The sequence below is a fragment of the Eublepharis macularius genome, chromosome 17, assembly GCF_028583425.1.
Source record: "Eublepharis macularius isolate TG4126 chromosome 17, MPM_Emac_v1.0, whole genome shotgun sequence".
In the NCBI taxonomy this organism is placed as follows: Eukaryota; Metazoa; Chordata; class Lepidosauria; order Squamata; family Eublepharidae; genus Eublepharis; species Eublepharis macularius.
Genome location: NC_072806.1, coordinates 31,467,219 through 31,493,469, shown reverse-complemented (window position 1 = coordinate 31,493,469; position 26,251 = coordinate 31,467,219). Strand labels below are relative to the sequence as shown.

Here is a 26,251-nt window from a genome sequence, read left to right as displayed (position 1 = left end):
CTATGGAGGAAATTTTTTTTAAACAATATCTTCGTGTTAAAGTCATCCTGTTAAACAGAGCTTCTGCCTGACCTGTTGAAAAGTTACCATTAGAGTTACGTATAACCTCACTTCCTGACATTCTGCAGTCGACGCCGCGTCCCATGGCAGACATTTTGTGGTTGTTCCTGCCACCTTGTGGCAGAATTCCAAAGGTGCCCATGGGCTCAGATAGCTTGGGAACTCCTATACTAGACTCTCACTAAATAGCTCACAAGAGCCCCAGGACTTCCACAAATTGCTTGGAAATATCACTGTCCGGTGCTGGGGCCGGACTTAGGGAATGCCCCAGGGACACCCACCCCAGAAACGAGGCTTGCAGCTCCCCAGTCCAGCCCTACCACCCATAACACTCACCCAGCCAGGAGAGGACAGCCGTCAGAGACACCAACAAGGCCCAAGAATGCCAAAGAAGCCCCAGGTGCAGAAAGTTCAGGCAAAGCCCCAGGTGCAAGAAGCTCAGGCAAAGCCTCAACTACAGGAGGCAGGCTAGGTGACGCCTCCTGGGTCCTAATAAGTGCCCGTTGCCCAGTCAGGGCTCCAGGGCAGCCCTGGGGAAGAACAACAGCCCAGCCAGGGGGAGAAGAGACAGAGGGCAGAGGCAGCCAGCCAGCACCAACTCAAGCAGCAGGCCAAAGGCAGTAAAGGAGGCACTAGGCCACACTACCACCCAGAGGTTGGCAGGAGAGGTGCAGCAGCACAGCAAACCAACAGGCAGGCTAAAAGGAGTGGGGAGTAGCCTGGAAGAGCCAGCAGCAGAGCAGCCACAGGTGTGGCTGCCTAAGGTAGCCCAGGCAGCAGCTAGGTTGTTAGGGGCGGGGCTAGGAGGTGGAGGCTGGGATTGGTGAAGGGATAAAAGGGGAGCCCCCCCCCCACAAGCAGGGTGGAGAGTAAGGAGTCAGATGAGAAGTGTGGAGAGATGAGGAAGGGACTGCAGTTATGTATGAGATTTACCATGCAATCTTAAACAGAGTTGCACCTTTCTAAAGATACTGACTTCAATGGACTTCAAAGGGGGCAACTCTGTTTAGGGCTGTAATGCTGGTCAATCATCAAATCTGCATAATTTTTGTACAAGACACAAAAGCATGTGTCCTTTGTTTCAAATGATGCGCCTCTGCACTGTACCATCACAGAAGAGACATTTCTCCCTTTGTACGAAAGGAGGAGGAACACCTCTCTGAAAAATGACCCCCTGCATTTGCAAACTCCTACATTAAAATAATTAATAGCATTTTTAAAATCTGCTGCTTGCTTAATGGAGGAATCTTGTAGTTCATCAACTACACACTGCAGTCCTAATTATTGTGCGTTTGTGTGCGCGCACATGCATGCATGCGTGCATGTGTGTTTTATAAGGTTGCCAACCTCAAGGTGTGGCAGGATAGGATTGCCAAGCTCCCAGAATTACAACTGCTCTCCAGACGACAGGGATCAGTTCCCCTGTGGAAAATGGCTGCTTTGGCCAGTCCCTCCCCAAACTCCACCCTCATTAGGCTCCACCCACAAATGTCCAGGAATTTCTTGTGTCAGAGTTGGCGACAGTAGTGTGTTACCAAAACAATGTATATGTAACGCTTTCCGCTCCCACCTCAAAAAGTGGGAATGCAAATTCATGCAAATCTTCATAATCATCATAAGGAACAGGTCAGCACCATGTTACTTACTCTTCACTGGTAAAGATGTAGGCCAGGACATCTTTTGCTGCTGTCAGGACGACACTCATCAGGAGGGCAAAACCCACTAAGAAGAAAGGAGATGGGATTTTCAGTACAGTGTTGCAAAACGCAATATTGTTTGATTCATAGGGTTTTACCCAGAATTTCAGCATACCACCCAGGGGTCATTTCATAGAAAAAGAGCTGGAGGAACTCATTAGCATAACTCATCAGCATATGCCATGCCCCTTGATATCACCAGAAGCGTGTCATTAGCATAACTTATTTGCATATGCCCCACCCACCTGACATGCGACCTCTTTGGGGAACTGCTGGAACTGCGTTCCTGCACGTCCCCCCTCGAAATGAGCCCTGATACCACCTATCCAGCCTGTTCATTGATCCAGACTATCAGTGTTCATTTGGGGTGGGGGCTAGCATCGGGGATCCTACCCTTATCCCACCGCTTCACTAAAATTTGGTTTATTAAAATAGTTACACCCTACCTTTCCTTTCGGTTCAGGTCTGAAGCTTTCCTCCAATCTAAGGAGCTTTTCTCCAAATTAAGCACCTCTTCCATTGGAGGAAGGGCCACTTAAGCTGGAGAAAGGTCCTTTAGGCTGGAAGAAGGCTCAGAGCTAAGCTACCCAAGACGAATTACACAAGGATGCTCAAGTGAAGGGAGCTGCAATTTTAGCTGGGAAGTGTAGTTTGAATTTCATCTCTCTCTACAGAGCCGGCAAAGATCACTCCTCAGAGGGTTTGTTCATTTCACCTCTCTACAGAGCTGGCCAAGACAGTTCCTCAGAGGGTTTGTTAATAACTGACAGAGCCTTCAAGGAGACAAAGAGGAAATTAACAAACCCTCTGAAGAGCACTCTTTGCGGGCTCTGTAGAGAGAGGTGAAATTCAAACTACGCTTCCTGGCTAACACTGAGTCTCCCTTCACTTGAGCATCCTCATGTAATTTACCTTGTGTAGTTTAGCTCTCATTGAAGGATGGTTGGATCCACACCAGGCTCTGTATTAGGGTTGCCAACTTACAGGTGGTGAGTGAGGTTCTCCTGGAATTAACTCATCTCCAAACTACAGCGATCAGTTCCACTGGAGATAAAGGCAGTTTTGGAGGATAGACTGCATGATATCCTATCCCTGCTGAACTCTCTCCCTAAATTCTGCCCTCCTCAGGCTCTGCCGCCAAAGGTCCAGGAATTTCCCAACCTGCCGTTAGCAACCCTACTCTATGCCTTCTAGAGACAAGTCCAATTGCGAATACAGCTTCCATCTTAATTTAAGCAGGGGAAACAGACCAATTCCACCTTCAATTTGTTCTAGCCAATGAGGAAAGCCAAAGCTGTGATTGACAGAGCCTGAAATAGGAACTGGTAGCACCCTTCGTGTTTTTTGCTTCTCTGGCCTTAGCTGGCTTTTAAGTCTAATTTTAAGACAAAATATCTGTGGCCTTCTTGTGAATTTCCAAATTATTCCAAAAAACAATGGTAACGTAATCAAAACTGAGTCTCCCTCTGTAAAAATGTACGAGTCCTGATTATTCATCTCTTCTCCAGATGCACATGTAATGTTGAAAGGAGCAGAAAAACAAAGTGATCTTTATATTTGCAAAGCTGGAAAATAAAATGTTAGGTGCTGTACTGGTTAGCAAATCAAAAAGGGTCCAGCTTGGGTGGCAGTGGCCCTCCGTGGTTCTCAACCAGTGGATGCAGAACTAGCGTAGGTGGGATGTTGAGTTTTCATAGAAACGTAGAGCTGGAAGGGACCCCAAGGATCATCTAGTCCAACCCCTACACAATGCAGGAAATTCACACCAATCCCCCCCACACATGCTCCCCGGTGACCGCTGCTCTATGCGCAGAGGAAGGCAAAAACGCTCCAGAATCCTGGCCAATCTGGCGTGGAGGAAAATTCCTTCCTGATCCCCAAAGTGGCAACTGGCACTACTCTGGGTATATACGAATGGGTCACGAGAGCCTGGCACCAGCTCATCCCTTCATGCCCCTCTCCTGATCTACCTAAATTCATACTGAGAGCCAAGCTACAAGTGACGCCTGACACAGGTTGGACACTTGTCAGCTTCCCTCAAGTTTTGATGGGAAATGTAGGCATCCTGGTCTTACAGCTTGGCTCTCCATTTAATTGAAGTTTACAGAAACCACCCCCCCACACACACCCAGCGGAAGGGAAGGGGGGTGCCCAGCAAGAGCCTGATGCCTGCACTCCCCTCCCGACTGCATGTTCTCCCTCCCATAGACTGCCACTCTGTAAACTTCAATTAAATGGAGAGCCAAGCTGCAAGACCAGGACGCCTACATTTCCCATCAAAACTTGAGGGAAGCTGACAAGTGTCCAACCTGTGTCAGGTGTCACTTGTAGCTCGGCTCTCAGTCATAGAATCAGCATCGCTGTCAGGTGGCCATCTAGCCTCTTCTTAAAAACCTCCAAAGAAGGAGAGCACACCACCTCCCGAGGAAGCCTGTTCCACTGAGGGACCGCTCTAACTGTCTGGAAGTTCTTCCTAATGTTTAGCTGAAAACTCTTTTGATTTAATTTTAACCTGTTGTTTCTGGTCTGACCCTCTGGGGCAACACAAAACAACTCAGCTCCATCCTCCAAATACCTGAAGAGGGATATCATATCACCACCTCTCCAGGCTAAACATACCCAACTCTTTCAACCTTTCCTGACAGGACTTGGTTTACAATCCCCTCACCATCTTTGTTGCCTTCCTTCGGACACATTGTCAACATCCTCCTTAAACTCTGACGCCCCAACCTGAACACTGTATTCCAAGTGAGGCCTGAGCAGAGCAGACTAAAGTGATGCCATCATTTTGCGTGATCTGGACACGATACTTCTGTTGATACAGCTCAAAATTGCATTTGGCAGAATGATCTGTGGGATGTCAGATATGAAAGGTGGAATGACATGCAGTTAGTCCCAGGTCTGTACGGGCAATGCATAGCTGGAGAGTCCATTTTCTTTACTACTAATTCAAATATTGCTGGTCTGATATTTATCTTTGGAGGCTGTGGAGATGGGAAAGAATTTGGCTAACCTAAAAAATTATATAGGCAAACATAACTGGCTTGGTTGTTGTGGGTTTTCCGGGCTGTATTGCCGTGGTCTTGGCATTGTAGTTCCTGACGTTTCGCCAGCAGCTGTGGCTGGCATCTTCAGAGGTGTAGCACCAAAAGACAGAGATCTCTCAGTGTCACAGCTGCTGGTGAAACGTCAGGAACTACAATGCCAAGACCACGGCTATACAGCCCGGAAAACCCACAACAACCATCGTTCTCCGGCCGTGAAAGCCTTCGACAATATAACTGGCTTGGCTTGTAATTATTTTCTTCTTACACAGCTCAGTTTCAAACTTTTTATTGACCAAGATTCAGCAACATCCTAATAAAAATGTACTTTTCTGCCCAGTGTGGACTCTTTTTTAATTATATTATCTGATGAAACAGTATCGTGCCTATTGCTTGATGATCTTCCATGTACTAAGCTTCAGGATATACTTTGATTAATTATGCCAATAAAAAGTACATGGAGTGTCCGCAATCACGAGGTGGGGGCGGGCCAACTGCATAGCCTGCTGTGAGCAAGGCCTCTAAGGCAGCCTTTCTTGGGTTTTGTGATCACCTTTTAATTGCCTATGCGGAGTATTACCCGCTCAGTATTACTGTGTGCCGTTGGGCGATATGGGAGAAGCTGAAGACTACGAAAGAGAGACGTGCTGCTGGAGCCATCAGCTCAAAGGGCTTACTCCTTTCTCTCAGACTAGCTTTGCTGTCTTTTCAGAAATGTGCCTTGGCAAATTATGGCCAGGGACATCCCCACCATACCAGTAGCGTTCCCAGGTGCCTGCCAGTGGCGGGCAAACTCCCAGGGATTTGCCCCCTCGTCTGCTGATCACTCAGCAATTGGTGGGAGGGGGCAACCTTCCAGAGCTTGCCCGCCACTGGCAGGCACCTCAGGAGCGCACACACAGTGCGCACTCCCACCCGGCATGGCGACATCACTTCCATAAGTGACATCGTTGCACTGGTCCCAAACCGGCTGAATCTGAGCTGTGCGGAGTGCGGGAGCGCTCCCGCGGCCAGTGTGACGACATCACTTACGGAAGTGACACCACTGTCCAGAAGTTATGTCATCATGCCACCGCTAGAGCGCACGCACGAAGATTTGAACCGGGGCAGACAAAGGTAAGTGCCAGGTGCCAACCCTCCCAGTGGGAGGCTAGAGGGACCTGGCAACGCTACATACAGGCCAACTAGGTGGTTGCCTAGGGAATGGCAAAATTTAAAGAGTGCCCAAAATGGCAGCTTTGGAGGCGCTGGAGGCTGTCATGGGGTGAAGCTGGGAGAAGCCACGTGCTGAACTTATTCTGTGGCAGAGCGGAGGCATGGCAGCAAAAGCAATGTGGCGACAGCTGGCAGGTTCATTTGTAAGGGGCGAGAAAGAGGAGACGAGTAGAACTCGGTTTAAGACTGCAGGTCCCTTCTGTGGCAAAAAGGAAAATGTGGGTTGGGCAGGGCACTATTAACTCATGGCCGGGCTGTTTTCAGGTATTTCGGGCCTCTTCTGGCACTTCAGTCTTTCATCCCACTACAGCTGACAGCCTCACCCTGGTATGGTAGGTACTAGACTGCAGTACATAGCCCGATGTCCATTTTGAGGGTCTCCTGAAAAATTATATTTTAAAAATATTTTTATTCCACAAGTAGAACTCTTCAGGAAGGCACATTTAGGGGGTATAATTGTTCAATACCGTAATATTTTGGTGAATAAAATTTTTATTATTTATTAAAAACATATAATTTATGGATAATTGTTTTAATATAAGAGACAATTTGTTTCACTTCAATAAGGAAGCAGTTAATTATCTTATTAATAGAGGTTATATAAGAGAATCAATTAATTGTAATTTATGTTGGGGGGGGCGCCTCAGCAAAAAAAATGACGGGCCCCTCGTCCCTGCAGGGCCCCTAGGCTTCGGCCTAGTCAGCCTTATACAAGGCCTAGTCAGCCTTATATAAGGCCTTTGGCCTAGTCAGCCTTATATAAGGCCCTGAGGTTGGGGGAGGGGAGAGTGGACCCAGCAGCCTCGGCAGGTGCCGACTTCACTCCTGCAGACTGAAGCTGTACTTTCCAGTTCATGTACCTCAATTAATCCGTTTTGGTTCAGGGGTGTCAGGTCTATAACAGGAAACCTTCTGGCCAGGGCCTTCTGCCTTCCACTGGGAGGGAAGAAAGGGAGGGTTTTTCAACATTGCACTGACACACTGTGTCACTTCCATCACAAACCCGGAAGTGATGTCATTTTATAAGGACGACACTCTAGGATTTGCCCAAAATTCTATAGTTTAATCAAAGAGTTTGGGGCAAATACCAGAGTGCTTTCCCGATGTGATGTTACTTCCCTTCTCCACATATGCCATGGTCCTAAACCAAACTGGAAACTGAGAAGAACCTGAACTCCCGTCTAACTGTGTTATCAAGGTGAGGACTCACTCCATACTCAACCTATATACGCCTGTTGAGTTTTAATTGCCATGGCTTGTTTTGTTGTTGATGCTGAGAAGTTTGTCCCATTAAGGAAACCAGAATTGGCTGCTGGGCACAGTAAACCCTCAGTACGGAAAAGAGCAGAGTAGGAGGAAGAAAGAAAGATGAAGGAGGAAGCAGAACGGGGCCGCAGGAAGGAATGGAGAATAAAATCTTGCCTGCATCAAGCTACACAATAACTCTTCAATGTGTGAATCGGCTTTCCACATGGCAGAATGCAGGGACTAAAGTCACGATACATCATGAACAGACATGATCTAGGAGTTTCTTGCTTCCCAGGTATTCAGGGACCCAATTTGGGCCCAGGGAAAAGTGTAAGCCTGTACTGGAAAAAGGGTTTGGGGCCTAGCACCTAGGCCTGAGTAATAGACTGCAGATACATAGACCAGACTAACAGATAACTGAGCTGTACCTAGGGTTGTTTAATTTGCATGTTTAGCAAAGGCCCATGGGGCATGTATATAAAAAAGAGGTCACCATGACTAAGAGGAGTAATGTTATACAGGACTAGGCCAGCTGGATATATTAAAAGGGAGAAGAGCTGCTGCTGCTGCTTGGAAGGCAAAGCTCGTTTCCAAGCTTTGGCGCTAAGAGCATCACAGAGCTGAAACTACTGGCTGGAAGAGCTGAACTCTTCTCCCTGGAAGAACTGCAGTAGCTGGGAAGAGCTGAAGAAGCAAGAGCAGGACTTGCTGGCATCTGAACTCATTGACTGCTTGAGATCAGCACCCTAGCACAGAGCTGCCTCACTCCATCTTGCTAGGAGAAAAGGGGGACTGCTCCTAGGGCAACAAGCAAGCCCCAGGATTCAGACAGCATCTTCACAAGAAGAGTCCTGCTGTGGCAAGGCCTTCTGGATATTTGGGGTGCTGTTCCAGGCAAAGCCTCTGGCCAAATCTACAGAACTGTCTGCACACTTTGCCAGGGGGTTGTCAGTAGGACTGTGCTCTGGGGTCACTGGTTACTGATCCAGTATTAATAACTTTGGGAATGTTTTCATAGTTGTGTTTAAATAAATTGCATTTATATTTGAATTGGTAGACATTGAACCTGGTCCTTGGGACTCTGGGGGTTACAAAAGTGTATTGTGCAATTAGGCTATCAACCTCGTCCTGAACCCTGATAACTATGTACCTCTTTCTCTCTGCCCAGACTGCCCTAGCTCGGCAGACAACCCCAAGGGCCCATTCTGCACCAGAGTGACTTGTACCGGGTCCCAGAGCAGGTTGTCAAAGGGTGTCTACTCCCTGCCCTGTGCTCCTCCTGACCCTTCTCACCCAAGAGGATTTGCCCCAGATGGGAAATGTAGGCGTCCTGGTCTCGCGGCTTCGCTCTCTGTCTGCTGTCCAATGGACTTTTCAACAGTCACTTGTCCAACATTCCGCCAAGCTGCCTACATTTCCCATCAAAACTTGAGGGAAGCTGACAAGTGTCCAACTAGTGTCAGGTGTCGCTTGTAGTTTGGCCCGGACTCAGTTTCATCCCACCGGCTTCAGAAAAGGAGCAGCCATACAAGAACTGCCCCCTAGATGTCCTCTTGACCAGCCTGCCAGAATTAAAACAATCTGCAATCAGCCTATCATGTAAGTAGCAGTAAATCGCTCGAGCAAGCCACACAACACCTAACTCTTCCACGGGGGGGGGGGGGCTGTGGTTCAAGTGGTGGATCATCTGCTTTGCTTACGGAAGGTCCCAGGTTCAGTCCCCAACATCTCCAATTTAAAGGACCAGGTAATAGATGATGTAAAAGACCTTGAGTCAACTCCCAGGAAAACCACCACAAGACCCATCTTGAGAGACCAAGGTCTGACTCAGCTCTATACTGGTTTGCTAAAACCAATCAAGCTTCTGTCTGTGTTATTTTATTCTTGGATGCTGCAAAATGGCACATACCTGTGCATAACATGGCGACCACAGATGTCTTCTTGGCCACCTCTTCGTTGCCAGCCCCTAAGGCATTCCCCACCAAGACACTGGCTGATGTGCCGATCCCAAATGCAATCTGGAGGAATGATGAAGGCGGCATTTAATAAGACAACGGTGCAAATTTTTAAAAACTTTTTTTATTTATACCCCACCTTTCTCCCCAATGAGAACACAAGGTGACTTAATAAATCTTGTCTCCTCCATTTTATCCTCACAACAACACTTTAAAGTAGGTTAAACTGAGACCATGTGACTGGCCTACAGTCACCTGGCAAGCTTCTGTGGTAGAGTAGGGATTTGAACCAGGGTCTCCCAGATCCTAGTCTGAAACTTTAACCACTACACCATGCTAATGTCCCTCTTTTGATGTCCTCCCCATAGCTCCTGAAGCCTGCAGAGAGTTTGATGATGCAAAACATCCCCCCCCCCCACACACACACACACCACATTATTTTCTCTTTAAGGATAGGGCTACTTCTCCAGGGCAGAGCTCCTGCTTTGCATGCAGGCGATTCCAGGTGGCAATTTTGGTTGATGGATCTCAGGAATGAGGGCTGAAAAAGAACTGCCAGTCAGAGACAAGACAATGCTGGATTGGAGGGACCCACTCATTTAGAAACTGGCTTTTCTGCCAACGTCGTCCCTGAAGAATTGGATTCTACGACTCCATTCTGCTATGTTTCCGTTCTACTGGCACAGAAAACCTTCAGCTCATGTCGCTGCAAGGTTTCATCATTAGGAGTGATAAATCCAACCCAAAGTTTGAAAAATAAGTTACACAAAAAGAATTACAAAGAACATGAATAAATGAAGGGCATAAAATCAGGGGTGTCATATAATAAATAAATCGTTATGTAGGCCCCAGAAACCTAATTAAAGGATTCCATGTTTGGGCCGTGAGCAGAGTCTATCGGGTGGCATAGGAAGCATGATTATAAGTGGTTGTGAGCTCGTTCTGCTGGCTGGTGTGTGTGCAGGAATGAAAATAATAAAAGCATACACTTGGTTTATATTTAGGAAAGAAATAAGAGTTCTTTATTGCAGGAACTACATACTCTGATAGGAAAGGAGGAGAGAGAGATCCTAACTACCTATTTAGTCTAAGGATGGACATGGATGGCAGGGCAAGGCCTGCATCCATGCTGCCAAGATGGAGGGAGGAGAAGGAGAGAGGTGTTGCCTGGAACAAAGCCAGGAAGAGAGAGAGAGAGTGACAACTCTAGCTTCTCCTTTTCCTCACTGCTAGGGTGGTGGGGGAAACTTTTCCACTGCTGCTGCCTTTTTAAAAGGTAATTTGACTCGTATAAAGAAGCACTGGGCATTCAGTTTTCTCTGTACAAGTACCTCCTCCCTCTCTCTATTTTCCTCCACTGCCACTCTCTCCCAGACACCACATTTTTTACACATGGTAAACATTTTTGCCAGATCCCATTGCTGGCCTTTGGAGAGGCATTTTTCCCTTTCAGGTTCATCCGCTGTTGGGCAATACTTTGGAGAACTGGCTTCTGGCGCTGCACGTGGCATCCCTGCACAACTGTTCCAGAATCCCTTGCAGCGTAATGGAGGTTACTTGTAGCTTGAGGACCAAGCTACAAGTGATGAATGACACTTGCCTGGCAAGTGAACAGACTCACGTGTATTCCTCCCTGTTCACTTGCCGTTCACTTGTGCTCCACTTGATCACGAATTACACTTCAATGGCAAGTGAACAGACTGACATGTATTCCTCCCTGTTCGCGTAGTGATCGAGTGGAGTGCAAGTGAACAGGGAGGAATCCACGTGAGTCTGTTCACTTGCCGTTCAAGTGTCATTCGTCACTTGTAGCTTGGCTCTGACTCATGTGTATTCCTCCCTGTTCACTTGCCATTCACTTGCACTCCACTTGATCAAGTGGAGTGCAAGTGGAGCGCAAGTGAATGGCAAGTGAACAGGGAGGAATACACATGAGTCTGTTCACTTGCCAGGCAAGTGTAATTCGTCACTTGTAGCTTGGCCCTGAGTTGTCAACAGTCCTGCTGCTTGATCTCCTCTTCCAAATATTTCTTTGCCCCAAGTAAATCCCTTGGCAACTCATTTGGGGAACGAAAAGGACTTACCATAAAAACCACCGTGGAAACTTCATAAATGATGGATTGAGCTGACAAGTCCACAACGCTTAGGAGGCCTGGAAAAAGAGGGGGCGAGAGCAGATCCACGTGGAATTTGTGCGTCTTGAATCTTACAAAGCATTACTGGAGGCAGTGGGGGAAATGTTTTAGACAAAGGACTTTTAATCCTACCCTTCTCTCAAGGAGCTCAGCTCATTTCCATTTTATTCTTGCACCAACCTTGTGAAGGGCAATCTAAACTCCCCTCTGTCTGGAGATCAGGGGGCGGGGCCACCAACCATGTGACCATTTTCAAGAGGTTCCGGAACTCCGTTCCACAGCGTTCCCCCTGAAAAAAAGCCCTGGACCAGCCTAGATTGGGAACACAAACAGTGATCTGCAAGCTTCTCACTGACCTATCAGAAAGCTTCCGATTTCAAATGTCCACCATTCAATGCAGATCATGAGCATGCTGGGAATGGCTAAAGACATGAACACGCCCCATTCCTGGAGACATTCAGTGGACCACCCTACATTGGAAAGAGAAGGAAAAGAAGCAGGCGGCCCATACAGGGCTTCCGTCATGTAGAAAAACTGCTCTAAACAGCAGGAATTGACAACCCAGACACCAGAAGATCTTTTAATATTGGGCCTTTAAATGGTGAAGGATGATCTAATAGGACAGCGTTGGTTTCTTTGGAAATCCAGATGTCATGCAGGTTTCATTGGCTTTGTTTTCGTTACTGCCATTGATGACTCTCTCATTTCGGTTACGCTGTCTTTATACCATGGTTATGTACCTGCCATTTTTATGTAATTGGTGCAGAAACGAGGTGAAAATGAATTAATTGTTGGTTGAGGAAAGAAAACGCATCATTTCTTGCAAGGGAGGGGTGCTAAATCGAAACAGGGGTATTTGAACCGAACTGGCTGTCTTTCAAGAACTTCTCTCATCCTTTCTCAGAGGGCCAAACTACAAGTGACGAATTACACTTGAATGGCCAGTGAACAGACTCACATGTATTCCTCCCTGTTCACTTGCGCTCCACTTGCACTCCACTCGATCACGATTGGCCCAGAGTCTCTCTACATGAGACACTGGGGCGCATGTCCATCAAGTGCCAGGAGACTCAATGTTAGCCTGGAAGTGTAGTTTTAATAACAACAACATTCGATTTATATACTGCCCTTCAGGATGACTTAACACCCACTCAGAGCGGTTTACAATGTATGTCATAATTATCCCCACAACAACAATCACCCTGCGAGGCGGGTGGGGCTGAGAGAGCTCCAAAGAGCTGTAACTGACCCAAGGTCACCCAGCTGGCTTCAAGTGGAGGAGTGGGGAATCAAACCTGGCTCTTCAGATTAGAGTCCCGTGCTCTTAAGCATTACACCAAAACTGGCTTTGAAAAACAGAACCAGTGGAGATTGTTACAGAGGGGATGGATTCTCTCACAGCCCTCCACCACCTCTGGTGTACTGGACTGTCTCCCCTTCCAGAGCTTTTACCCTGCTGCCCTCGCTACTTAAAACTTTGAATTAACTGAGCCTCAGCAGGGCAAAGGCTCTGGAAGGGGAGATGCCAGAAGGCTGTGAGAACTGTCCCCTCCAGAGCAATCTCCATCACCTCTGTCATTAAAAACTATGCTTCCCAGCTAACATTGCATCTCCTAGTCTGTGAAGAACACGGGTCAAAAGCATTGGGTAGAGAGACTCTCAGAACCGAGGCTTTTTGTGTGTATAATCAACAAGAAGAGGAAGAAATCCCTCTTACCTCCCCAAGTCTCCACATGGAGCTTTTTCCATCGGATGTACAGGAACAAGATGATGGCTTGAGAATACTGGGCAATGGTGTTAGCCCAGGCAGAGCCCCTGGAACAAATGGAGAGAGGAAGAAAATATTGTGATTTGGATAGAAAGGCATGAAAGATTGTTAACACATTTTTATTTATAGGGAGAGCAGATACCACAAGATTTTTTTTCTCTCATAAGGCTAGAGTTAGGGAGGGGGGAGTCACTCCAAGTAGATGATCAGCTGTCACACCAATCAGGCAAAAGGAAGTAAGAGCTCAAGCAGTACAAAATTGACTTATGGAACTCTCTAGCACAAGAAGCAGTGAGTATCACACACTTACTCGAAGACTTTATGATTATAAGACTTTACAATTATACAAACAGCTATTAGCCTTTATATTCCCCTTCACATCTGATTAGCTGTTGGCTTCTTACTCTCAGAAAGAGTGTCATATTCACTGTTTCACACGTCTTGTTTTTGGTGGGTTCTTTGATGGCATTTTTATGCCATTTCAATATTATAATATACCATTTGGAAAGGCCAGTTTTGAATTTTTCAGAAACCCAGTTTAATTTCTGCTCTTGAAATGAACTTCTCTGTTCTGTTTTTTTTAGGTCATTGCATTTTTTTCCCCTTTGAGATCTGGGCTTGGACTGTAATCATGGGTAGAATCAGGGCTCATTTCAAGGGGGAACACGCAGGAATACAGTTCTGGCAGTTCCCCAAAGAGGTCACACATGTCAGGTGGCCCAGCCCACCTGACTCTTGGCCATTTTGGGCCCGTTTCAGCCTGGATTGGGGCCGAAACGGCCCAGATCGGGCCTCTGATGGGTGGTGGATCACTCTCCCACTCAGCAGTGGCCCAATCCTGACCATTTTGGGCCCCTTTTCAGCCATTTTCAGCCCCTTTTTGCTATTTTGGGCCCAATTTCAGCCCTGAATAGCCAGGATTGGGTCCAAAACAGCCAGGATAGGCGATGACAGGGGGCATGGCATATGCAAATCAGTTATGCTAATGACATTTCCGGTGCTGTCAAGGGGTGTGGCATATGCTAATGAGTTATGCTAATGAGTTCATCCAGCTCTTTTTTTACAAAATGACTACTGGGTAGAATTTTAAAAGCACAGATATGTACAGATCTGCAGAGCTCACAAGCATCCCAGGGCATTCTGGTAAACTTCTGCTGGTATCTGAATGAAAAGACCGGGGCTTTTTTTCAGCAGGAACGCGGTGGAATGGAGTTCCGGCACCACTTGAAAATGGTCACATAGCTGGTGACCCCACCCATTGATCTCCAGACGGAGGAGAGTTTAGATTGCCCTACGCGCCACTCCAGACAAAAGTAATGGTTTTCAGGAGAAAGCCAAAAATCTCCCGCTGGAGCATCCTTGGCAACCCAATGCAACTATACAGCTGCTTTAAATATCTAGGGGTAACCTTTAAAGAGACTCTGAATTGGAAGATACATCTTGCATTGGTTAAATCCTCAGCATCAAGGATTGTGGGGTCAATCATACATTTCTTTTATACAAAGGGGGTCAACTGATAGATCCTGCACTGAAATTATTTAAGAGCAAGGTAGTCCCTCACCTCCTATATGGAGCTGAAGTGTGGGGCTGGAAGAAGATATTCTAACCAGTCTTGAGGTAATCCAAAACCAATTCTTGAGACGGATTTCGGCTTTACCCAAAGGCGCTCCTGCCGCCCTGATGAAGGCCAAAACAGGACTCCCCTCCCTTAGGGCTCGGGTATACCTTGCAGTTTTAAAATACTGGAAAAGGATCAAATTTTCCAGTTCTGACTCCTTAAGTTGCCAATCAGTAAATTACTTACTATCCAAAGACCCCTCACGCCCTGGCTTTCTATCCACCATCTGCCAAAGGTATACCATCCCGGATGACCTGTTAGGCCAAAAACCTCCCACTTAAGGAGTGGATCTACAAGTCAGATGCAGTGATGGATCGGCTATCAATATTAAAATCCAAGGCAGCTCCTTGGTATAAACTAATCAAATTTGACCATTCAAGATCTCCCTGCCGTGCCAGTATTTGTCATTACCACCTCAGAGTGTCTTTCACTGCTCTGCGCTTCCAGGTGATGCAGGCAGCTCTTTTGGCAGGGCGTTATTCTCACGCCCCCATGGAACATCACACCTGCCGTTGTGGATTACCTACAGTGGAGAACCTTTCCCACTACCTACTTTATTGTCCATTATATAGTGTACCGAGAGCTAAATTTTTGGCCAGAATCCTATCAGTGACAAACACATACTCTGAAATCAAGAAGATTGTGTTTTTGTTATCTGACACTGATAATCATGTGTCCTATAGAGTCTCTCAGTTTGCACTCGCAGCCAAAAAGATAAGATCTAAGGTGGTACTGAAGGAGGCTGTTTCGTGACTCCTGGGATAGTTTGGCATACTGTATTGTTTTAATTAATTTTAGTAACCTATACAAACTGTGATAATGGTTTTAATTGTTTATTAGTCGATGTTTGGTGAATTGTGATGGCCTATGGGTATAGACAATAAACTCTTTTGATCGTTTGTCTGATTGCCCTCCGCGCCACTCCAGCAGTGCGGAGGGCAATCTAAACTCCCCTCTGTCTGGAGATCAGGGGGCAGGGCCACCAGCCATGTGACCATTTTTGCTGAGGGCGATTTAAACTTTAAAAAACTCCCCCCTTGTTCTAGCCGACCCAAAGTGACGTCATTGTGTGGTCCTGAGTTCCACCACTGAGTTCTACCACCTCTTTTCCCAGAAAAAAAGCCCTGGAAAAGACTTTGTGATGGGCTTCGAGCCCAACTACAAGGAAAGAAAAGCCAGGCCGTCACATGATGCCCTTCAAGTGTCTCGTGGGCGTCCTCACCTGACCCCCATTCCCAGCTGATAGAGGAAGACGTAGTTTGCAATCAGGTTGACAACATTGCCTATGGTGCCGCACAAGACCTCTGGCCAGATGATCCTCTGTAGTAAAAGATGACTGGGGTTAATTGCTAGCAGTGCAATGAAGTATGGGATGAGTTGGTGTGTGTAAATGCATGCAGGGCTGTGGCTTGGAGGGCCGAACACACACTTTACACGCAGAAGGCTGCAAGTTTGATTCCCAGCATCTCCAGTTTAGGGGTTGCAGATGTCGGGAAAAGACCTTTCTCTACCTGACACCCTGGAGAGCCTCTGCCAGTCAGAGGAGACCAGACTGAGCTAGACAGTCCCATGGCAGCTTCACATGTATATACTTTATTTACGTCATTTATAGTCCGCCTTTCTCAATGAGACTCAAGGCGGATTACACAGTATGAGGTTAACACAATCAGTAACAAGTACATTTCAATACAATACCATAAGGTAAACAGATACAAGTTTAAAAGACATAGCATTAGCAAGGATCCAAGACAGAGTAGAAAAAATATTGGAGCAAAACATAATCAGTTCTAGGACTAACATTAGACAACATGGAGCGCTGGTTGTACATACGAGTACATATTTAAAGCAACAGATAATATATAAGGCAAAAATAGTGATGAAGTCTATAATCCCCAACTCGTTAGTGAAGCATCTGAGACCCCATCCCTACAATACAGCCCTCCCATTTGAGTAAAAAGCCTTCTTTGAATATTCTGGTTTTGCATTGTTTACGGAAAGCCAGGAGATTGGGGGCTCTTCTGACTTCCTCAGGCAGGTCATTCCACAGGATAGGAGCCACCACAGAGAAAGCCCTTGTACAGGCTGCTGCTGACTTCACCCGTGTGCAGCTGACTTATGGCGACCCTTGGTGGGGTTTTCATGGCAAGAGACTTACAGAGGCGGTTTGCCATTGCCTGGCTCTGCAACCCTGGTCTTTGTTGGAGGTCTCCCATCCAATTACTAACCAAGGCCGACCCTGCTTAACTTCTGAGATCTGACAAGGCTATCTAGGGTCAGGGCCTAAGAACTAAACCACATTACCACTAAATGTAGCCACGGTCCCTCACACACATGGAGCTGCCTTATCTTGAATCAGACCATCGAGCCATCAAAGTCAGTACTTACCTGGTTTTGCAAGTACCTTGTCTCTAACTGGTAAATAAAGGTTGCCTGCAGAATGAGAAGATAATATTGCTGCCTTAGAAAAGAGAGAAAGACTAAACAGGGCTTCTCCAACACCCTCTTTCTGCTGAAAAAAACTGCCTCTTTCCTTGCCCCTAAATTTTATAAAATGGACAGACTTTGTTGCATAAAACAAACAAAAGAAGATTGTCCCACAAGAGCTGCAGCCCAAAAAGAGATGCACACTAGAGATTTGAATTTCTGTGGGGGAAGGGGTGTAATTTAAGGAATGTGCATAATTGGAACAACCCATTTTTAAAAAGAGACAAGTATTTGATGCCCAAGATTATCATTTTTTTAAATGAAGGGCCACAATGCAAAATGAGTCCATGACATCATGAGCTCCAAATGTCCAACTTTACCAAGGACAGCTGCCTTTCCCCAGTCCTTGTGTCCGAAAAACCCACGTCCCAAGTGTTGTTCTGATTTCTTTCTATTTTATAGTCTCTCTACACGAGAAACCTCGGCGTGTGTTCGTCAACTGTTGAGAGGCGCAATATTAGCAGGAAAGTGTAGTTTAGAGCAGGCAGAGATCGCTCCTCAGAGGGCTTGTTAATTTCATCTTTGCCTCCTCAAAGGCTCTGTCAATTTCACCTCTCCAGTCTAAAATGGTGTGGGATCGCAACCAGAGGGCAGCAAGGAATGGAAATGGGCTGGAGCAGCCTTCCAGTGCCGGGCTTGGATCTGGAAGGGTTCGAATGGGCTGAAGTTTCCCTTCTGGCATTTCACAGCCTCTTCACACAGCTTCAGTGTATAAGCTCTGTCTTTTTAAACTACCCTTCCCAGCTACCATTGCATCTCCCAACACATGTTCTTCACATGTCAGATGTCTTGTGTAGACTGTGGTGTGCATTGCTGACACTGTCATCCTTCCAGGTCTGGTTCTCTCCTGTGGTCTCTAGAAGCTAAATCTCCAACTGGGTCAGAAGTGAGAGGAAGGATGCACACACAAATCAATGCATGCATATGAAGGCACCCCATGTGCACACCCAGCTATTCCACAGGTAGACAAGGTTCATCTCATAAACAGGTTGTAGGACAATTGAGTTTTTCTAGTATGTCAATAGCTCGAAGAAAAAAGAATCTCTTGGCTTTTGTAGCTACAAAGGGCAGATGAACATGAAGGGAAAGAATGGAGCAGGCTTGTACCCTGGTGTGTTATGGAAACACAGAGTATTGAGGCTGTAATTCTCGGTGTGAGGAAAAGGGAATTTGTATTTGTGAAGGGTGGGAAGGAGTCTGTAATAGACATAGAGCTGATTATTTATAGCTTGGCATGTTGGATTTCTGCCTGCAACTCGGCTGTTGGAATCCTGTTGGAATCTAAAAAAGAACAGCTCAACAAATGGCCAGCTGATGGCCACATTCGGTAGAGAAAAAAACAGGGTAAGACTTACAGGAAGTGCTGGAATGAAGATCATAACATAAACCTGAGTGAGTCTGTAGAAGAAGAGAGAGGTGAGACATTAGAAAAGCAAACGGTTAATTTATCCTGTGGCTAAAATGGTGCCCCAAATTCAATTACCAGCTCCGGAAGGTATTTCTTTCTAGCAGTCTCAAAGCAGTTCTTTCGTAAGAAACTTGATTTCTGATGCTATTGAGGTGTACATTTTCATGAGAAAGCAGGTCAATGAATGACACATAGCAGTAATCCCATAATCCTTTGCACCGAGAAAGAACGCATGGAGCACGGGAAAAGGGCATTCTACCCGTATCTGTTTCTTCTTCGAAGGCTCACTGTACTCCAGAATCTTCTGCCTGGTTTCTTTAAACATAGTAGCTATTCCACAATTCCTTCCCCTCAATTCATTTTCTACCTTTGGTCCTCCCAGACAGAAATAGTTGGCTAGAGCGTGAGTGACTGTTTCAAAGGCAACAACCTCCAGGCTCCTCCAGGTGTGCAGTCCTTCCTGGCAGCACTTCTGATAATAAATAGCAACCTGTGCTAGAAGTATTATTATAAATAACGATGGAGGCCCAAGGCAGACCATTTTAATTTCTTTGTGGTTCATGCTAACGAAGCCTTTCAGTTTTGCCTGGTTTTGCCGCCAGTGTTAACAATTTATTGGCCTCTTTTATGCCATTTGACATCGTTATAATGGATTACTTGCTATCCATAAGAACTATGCAAATGTGACTGTGTAAATTTAATTGTTGCATTTTGGGAGAGCTTACCATCACAGAGATACAGAGTTTTCATCACAGAGATACAGAGATAGTGCATAACCACTTGTGATGTTCAGTGGTGGCTACGTATGATGCTCGTCTAGTTTGATGTAGTGGTTAAGAGTGCAGGACTCTAATCTGGAAAACTGGGTTTGATTCCCCACTCCTTCACTTGAAGCCAGCTGGGTGACCTTGGGTCAGTCACAGCTTCTCAGAGCTCTCTCAGCCTCACCTACCTCACAGGGTGATTGTTGTTGTGGGGATAATAATAACAAACTTTGTAAACTGCTCTGAGTGGGTGCTAAGTCATCCTGAAGGGCGGTATATAAATCAAATATTATTATCTTTTTTCTGTCTTTCTGTAATCTTTTCATTCATGCACAGGATTGTGGGACAGCTGTCACTTTAAAACAGATACCATGGAAGGTTCCGGAAGGTAACCACTTTGTTCCTCTTGGACAGAAATTGTTGGCTAGAGTGCCCTTTTCAAAGTGGTTCTGTTCTGTTCCAGAATCAGTCTCTTTCAAGCATCTCAAGGAAAATGGCAGTCACCTGCCATCTAATCTTCTTACAAAGAATTAACACTGAATGACAGTCAAGCGCATGCACATCAAGCAATGGGTCCTGCAATAAACCCACTGGCAATAAACCCTGTACTTTGTTGCACATGCCAAGACCAGATTCCCCCTTACCTGGAGACTTCTGGGTTTTGTCGAATGAGCAAGAGTAACTGTTCAGTGTTGATGAAAATGGCCCAACAAGGGAAGCAGCAAAGCAAAAGGATGAGGACTCCTCGCTGTAGGATGGTCCCGACACGCTTCATGTTCTTCCCGCCATAGGTCTGGAAAAAGAAGGTATGCCAAGCACGAAGGCAGCCCGTGCTTAAAGTATTACTAAAATGAAGAATGCAGAAAGTAGCCCTTTCTCATCTCTTTACGTTTTCCAAGGTGTTATTGCAAGCTTTTCCATTCTGCCCTTTTTAATCACTGAAGTCCCCAACTTGATAGCTTCTTTTATGCCATTTGATACAATTTTAATGTCATTTTTTCATTAGATGCTATCCTTATACAAAATAGTCAAGAGTCCAGTAGCACCTTTTAGGTACTTTTCACATTGGGACTTTAAATAGTTTCAGAACAGTTTCTGCTTCCCATGTTTGCGCGACTTTCACACTTGAAAGGTAGTCATGGGACGCAGAACCGAACGTTGTCCGCGGTATCCCTGATTTCCCCCCCTGCGCACATACTGCAAATTTATTTTGAAGGAGCAGGCAAGTCACAGCTGACGCGAACAATGTCAGTGACATTGTATAAGCAAAACGCAGAACGCTTATACTCCCGTTCTGTTTCTCTTCTCCCCCCTCGCCTTTACTCAGGGAGCTGATTGGTCCATGCAGAACTAACCACACCCACCCTCCACAGCTCCTCGACTGCTTTTCCCGCCATTTTTTCCTGAAATGTCAGCAGCGTTGCCACATTGCAATATTAGAAAGTAATTTTAAATTATTACATTTCCTAAAGAAGACAGGTGATTGGTCCATGCGGAACTAACCACACCCACCCTCCACAGCTCCTCGACTGCTTTTCCCGCCATTTTTTCCTGAAAGGTCAGCAGCGTTGCCACATTGCAATATTAGAAAGTAATTTTAAATTATCACATTTCCAAAAGAAGACAGGTGATTGGTCCATGTGGAACTAACCACACCTACCCTCCACAGCTCCTGGACTACTTTTTCCGCCATTGGGGGGGGCGGGTTCTGAAGGGACAGTAATGTTGCCGCATTGCAATGTTAGTAGGCAATTTTAAATTACCATGTTTCCTAAGAAGACATGAATCTTATTTTTTTAAAATATGTGGGGAGGAAGCAACACTGAAGTATTACTGTAGTGGGAGGAAAAGCTTTTGTGGAGACTCTCCAATGTTTGCTCTTTTCCATGGGGAGTGCTTTCTACACATATGCTTACTGCTGGACACTTCCTATTTCCAGTGAAGGAATGATTGGCATGGGGGCAGGGGGCGGGATCCTGTTGGGCAGACAAGGTAGCAATGTTACAACATTACAACGCCTGTACAAAGTTTTAAAAAAAAGATGACGTGCACCTCGGGGAAGCTGTGTAGTACCTATATATTGCACTGGCATCTTTCCCGCCAAAGGTTTACAGCCAATCTTCGCTGTTTCAATTTTGGTGGGATTCTTTCAGTCCAATGAAGGAATGATTGGCATGGAGGTGGGGGGGGGATCCTGTCGGGCAGACGAGGTAGCAAACATGGGAAGCAGAAACGGTTCTGAAACCATTTAAAGTCCCAACGTGAAAAGTACCTCAGATGCAAAATTGTGGCTGACACAGACAAGTGTGAAATGAACAGGTGCAATGACGAGGCCACTGCGATCAAGTCAAATCCTCATAAACGGCGGTTTCAACCGTAAGTGAGAAAAGTACCTAAGACTAACCAACTTTATTGTAGCATAAGCTTTCGAGAACCACAGCTCTCTTCGTCAGATGCCCTTCTGTATCTTTATACAACTATACAAAAATGGCAGAAAAAGTTGCACACATTGAATTGGGGGGGGGTGGGGGATTTGGTGTGGGAAAAGGAAAACAGCACAAAAATAAAGATGTGCGGGTTCCATTTGTACAAAGGAGAAGAAAGACTGAACCAGTAGATCAGTTTTCAAATTGAAATGGTGAAGCTGCGAAATTCAAAAGCATCCTCAACAATTCACTGTAGGGAGACCATTTAGGGGGATAGGGTTGCCAGCCTCCAGGTAGTGGCTGGAGATCCCCTGGAATTACAACTGGTCTCCAGGCCACAGAGATCAGTTCACCTGGAGAAAATGGCTACTTTGGGGTGTGGACTGTATGGAATTATGCCATGCCAAGGTCCTTTCCCTCCCCAAACCCCACTTTCTCCAGGTTTCTCCAGGTTTCATCCCCCAAATCTCCAGGAATTTCCCAAGTTGGAGCTGGCAACCCTCGGTGTAGAAACTGACATGTTCAAAACAGAGGAAGACTTGTCTAGCACACCTGCAAGGGTCACTTTTACTTGGTGGGAGAAGTTTTCTGAGACTCTGTTTTATTTTTATTTTTTTAAAGCAAGGTTCTAGCCAGGATGCCTCCAAGACATGCTTCAAAAAGTACATTTGGGCAATGGCTTCTAGAATCTCAGAAGGGAGGCGAATGAATGAGGTTTCCACTATTTTGTGGACCCAAGCATCAATGGCCTCCATAAGTCTTTGCCCCCTCCAAATAAATTATGTAAAAAGAAATATCATGCACATTTTCACATTTTGCATAATGTACACAGGTTGCAGAACCGAGCGTGTCTTAGGGCGTTTTATGCATTTGCTTAGTACGGGGTTTGTGCTGTTCTCATACCTTACTTCAGGGGCCTAAACGAGGCGATTCTTGAACAGTGCTCCAGGATGTACAGTTGGATTGTCCCCAAGACCACAACAAAAAAGAACAGAGGAATGCTGAAAGCCATTCCACAAGAAAAAAATGGATGAATTCTGAATGAAACGGTGACTCCTTCTGAACTCCAAACCAGCCGTACCGAGAACTTTGGAGCTCAAAACACAGTGTGCACAAACTGAGAAAGTCCTGACTAGAGATAGGCACAATCCGCATTACGATTGAAAAAACCCCACGATAATGGCGATTGCGCCATCGTGAACTGGCGGATCATGCTCGTCCACGGCCAACAATGCAGCGGTCGGGAGGGGCCCGGATCAGGGCTTGATCGGGGCGGTCATGCTCAGATTGGGAAGCCAGACACTCAGGCGCCAGCAATCTATTCCCCTGGCAACGGAGCCAGGGGAATGCCTGAGCTGTGTTTGCCCTCCTTCTGTCGCCCTGGAAACCCGAATGGAAGCCCAGCTTTCCTTCATCAGCAGGGCTTCCTTCCTACCACGGAGCAGCAAAGCAGTCACCAGTTGGGAGAAGCCACCCAAGGGAGGGAGGGGGAAGGGGGTGTTCTGTAGCCATGGGCACTCCAATTTCATCCCTGCAAACCCTGATAGGCAGCTCTGATGGCCAAACACAGACGAGCGGCCAGACCCCCCGCCCCCTGAGGGGAGGCGGCTCATCGCCGTCTCCCCGTTCCTGCCGGGCCCAGCCGCCGCCGCCACCACACACCTTCCCACATCGCTGGGAATAGCAGCGTGCCCCGCTTTGGCCTCCACGATCCACGATCCACGGATCGTACACGGGAGATGATCGGTGTGGATCGTTAATTCAGGATCGTCGCCGGCACCGATCTACGATCAGCTGGATCGGTAACTTTTTTTGGATCGTGCCCAGCTCTAGTCCTGACCCAGTACTCTCCAGTAGTACCTCTTGCCCTTCAACACATATATTTAGTACTTCTGCATCAGAGTATAGAAGGAGTTGAATTTGCATCTAGAAACCTTCTAAGCTGCCTTCTTTTTGGAGATCATAATATAAGAAAAGGTTCCTGGAGAACAAAGGGCTCAGAATGGTCATCTACAATGTCAAACTGGACAAGAAGATCTATCGGGATCCTCCAATCCCTATATAAAGGTGGATCAAGAAAGCAAAACTCTAAGGATGACTGTGCCAGGGGCACCCACTTTTCAGGCTCTTCAAAACACTGTGGATTGGGCACAAGACCAGTAGCAGTTACTCACTTGTGATACCAATGTGTCGCAGGCTGAAGACAAACCAAATCCAACAGAGATACCCGTTACATTTATCACCTAGAAGCCAGAGAGAGTGAAAGAGAAAAGAATTATTGGGGGTGGTGGAGTAATGTGTTAGAAAGGAAGGCCCATTTTTTTGGTTGAAGGTTTTCTGGCTGTCTGCCAGTTTGAAGAGAGGGTGCTCAAAATAAGTGACTAGTTCAGCATTCAGACAAAGATTTCAAGCAGTCACAACTTCTTGAAGAATAGTCTTGCTGTATCAGACCAATAAATGTAGAGAGTCGCGTTTCCCACAGTGGCCAATCAGAGGCCCTGGAGGACCCACAAGCAAGAGGCCAAGCACATGGTCTGGAAATAGCTTCCCTATTGTCTTTTTAGGTTGTTATTTCCATATATTACATCATGCCTTCTTCGGGCCCTTCCCCTCATTTGACCTCCAAAGAGAGTGAAGAGGCTTTGCACTGGGACAATGAAAAAAGAAAACCTACTCACTGCAATGGCAAGTGTGACAGATGCCAACTCCACCTTGCCGAGATGGCCACAGAATATCGAGCTGACAACGTGGATCATAAACACCAGCAATTGGATGATTGTCTGTGGGGCAAAAGACGAGACATCTGAGGAGGATTCCACAAAACCAACCTCTCAAATTGTGCTGAAAAGATTCACTGCTGATCTCAGAATGTACTTCAAGGCTGGCCGTTTCCACACATCTTACCTGCCTGCGGAACATCGCGTGAAAGACCTGGAAGATAGCGTCTTCTAGCGTGAAATCCCACCAGGAAGATGCTTTTATCCAGGAGTTTTGAGCGATTTTGTACAAAACTCCCAGATAACAGCATCTTCCTGGCGCGATTTCACGCGAGAAGACGCTGTCTTCCGGGTCTTTTGCGCGATGTTCCACAGGCAGGTAAGATGTGTGGAAACGGCTGCTGCTTTCAGACGTTACTAGACACAACAAGTAACATAATCTGCAGCTTGTGCATAACCCCGGTTTGTCTGTGTCTTGTTTTCTGTTTGCTTCCTCACAGAGAGACCATCTTTCTTATACTGCTGTCTTTGTGGCCAGATGGTTATGTGGAGAGATGCATTGGTATGCTACTCAATGAAATGTTGTTTGTGGATTCAGGTGTCACAACAAACCACGAATCCATTCTCAAACCCTAGTTTGAAATCCTGGTTTGGCCCCAACCAATATCTTCATTCAGACATTCCAGATAAGCAGGGTTTCAACAAATCATACATCTGAAGGCAGCCCCAGGCTTAACAGCAGATAGAAATCCTGTTCTGTTCTTTGACTTCAAATTTAGCTGCCTCCTGTTTTAAGCTTGCTAGCAAAAAAGACATCCTTTTTCAGTGGAGGAACTTTGCCTGTCCATACCTCACATATAATAAAGGACTTGCAAGCAAACCTTGGATGTGAACTATCTCAGCAGTTTGGGCAATCTTACTGGCATTAATACTTTGAAATCTGTTCACAACATTTACTCTAACCAGAACAAGGACAAAAATCAGAGGTCCCAGAGGGAAGGCAGCAAGTTTTAAAACCCAGTTCGTTCCAGTGTCCATCCCACACTTCGGGCCAAGCTACAAGTGACGAATGACACTTGAACGGCAAGTGTATTTCTCCCTGTTCACTTGCGCGCCAATCAATCCACTTGCTGTTCAAGTGTCATTCATCACTTGTAGCTTTCCCCTTGGCCTATTAGTTGCAAACTGTGGCTCTTACCAGGGGTCCTGCCAGCACTAGTATCTTCTTTGCCTCTTCCCAGAAGTTGGAAGGAATCCATGGGCAGAATTTCCTGCAGCCGTTGGGCCCTGGATCCTCCTGGCGGATGGCCAGAGAATTGGGGGGTGGCTTCTCTTGGACTGGGCTTCTGAGCTCCATCAAATTTGTGCTAAAACGATAGTTATCAAGCACATGAACTTGATAATGTGCTTGACTCAAGAAAGCTGTAAAACGGACTTCAGCCAGCCCCATAGGATCCTCCCCTCCTGGTCTGATGCCCCTGTAATGTTGGCAAAGGGTGAGGATTAAAGTCTACAGAGCTGAAGGGAGGAGTGGTTACTCTGTAGGGGCTAAGTTTACAGAGGAAGGCTGCAAGAGGCTGGCCTGGAGACCTGAGATGTCCCAGCCAGCGGTCACAGGGTCAAGATAACTCAGAGGTATCAAAAGCATAAGCAAGAGTTGAAACTCAATATCCAAAACTGCCTCCCGTTGAGTCAAACAGCTGGTTTGTTCC

The 26,251-nt window shown here is 46.4% G+C and overlaps 1 protein-coding gene across 1 annotated transcript in view; it reads right to left on the bottom strand.

Annotated features, from left to right (window-relative positions):
- The window catches only part of LOC129344776 (multidrug and toxin extrusion protein 1-like), a 35,833-nt gene extending 9,840 nt beyond the window's left edge, over positions 1–25,993 (bottom strand). The window contains exons 1-12 of the mRNA XM_055001649.1: positions 25,738–25,993; positions 24,501–24,602; positions 23,997–24,065; positions 20,041–20,189; positions 18,580–18,622; positions 17,126–17,170; positions 15,963–16,060; positions 13,072–13,169; positions 11,711–11,824; positions 11,304–11,371; positions 9,174–9,282; positions 1,707–1,782 (exon numbers count right to left, since the gene is read on the bottom strand). Of these exons, the coding sequence (XP_054857624.1) occupies positions 1,707–1,782; positions 9,174–9,282; positions 11,304–11,371; positions 11,711–11,824; positions 13,072–13,169; positions 15,963–16,060; positions 17,126–17,170; positions 18,580–18,622; positions 20,041–20,189; positions 23,997–24,065; positions 24,501–24,602; positions 25,738–25,989 (1,223 nt within the window). The 5' untranslated portion in view covers positions 25,990–25,993. The remainder of the gene's footprint in view (positions 1–1,706; positions 1,783–9,173; positions 9,283–11,303; positions 11,372–11,710; positions 11,825–13,071; positions 13,170–15,962; positions 16,061–17,125; positions 17,171–18,579; positions 18,623–20,040; positions 20,190–23,996; positions 24,066–24,500; positions 24,603–25,737) is intronic.
- Positions 25,994–26,251: the final 258 nt, after the last annotated feature.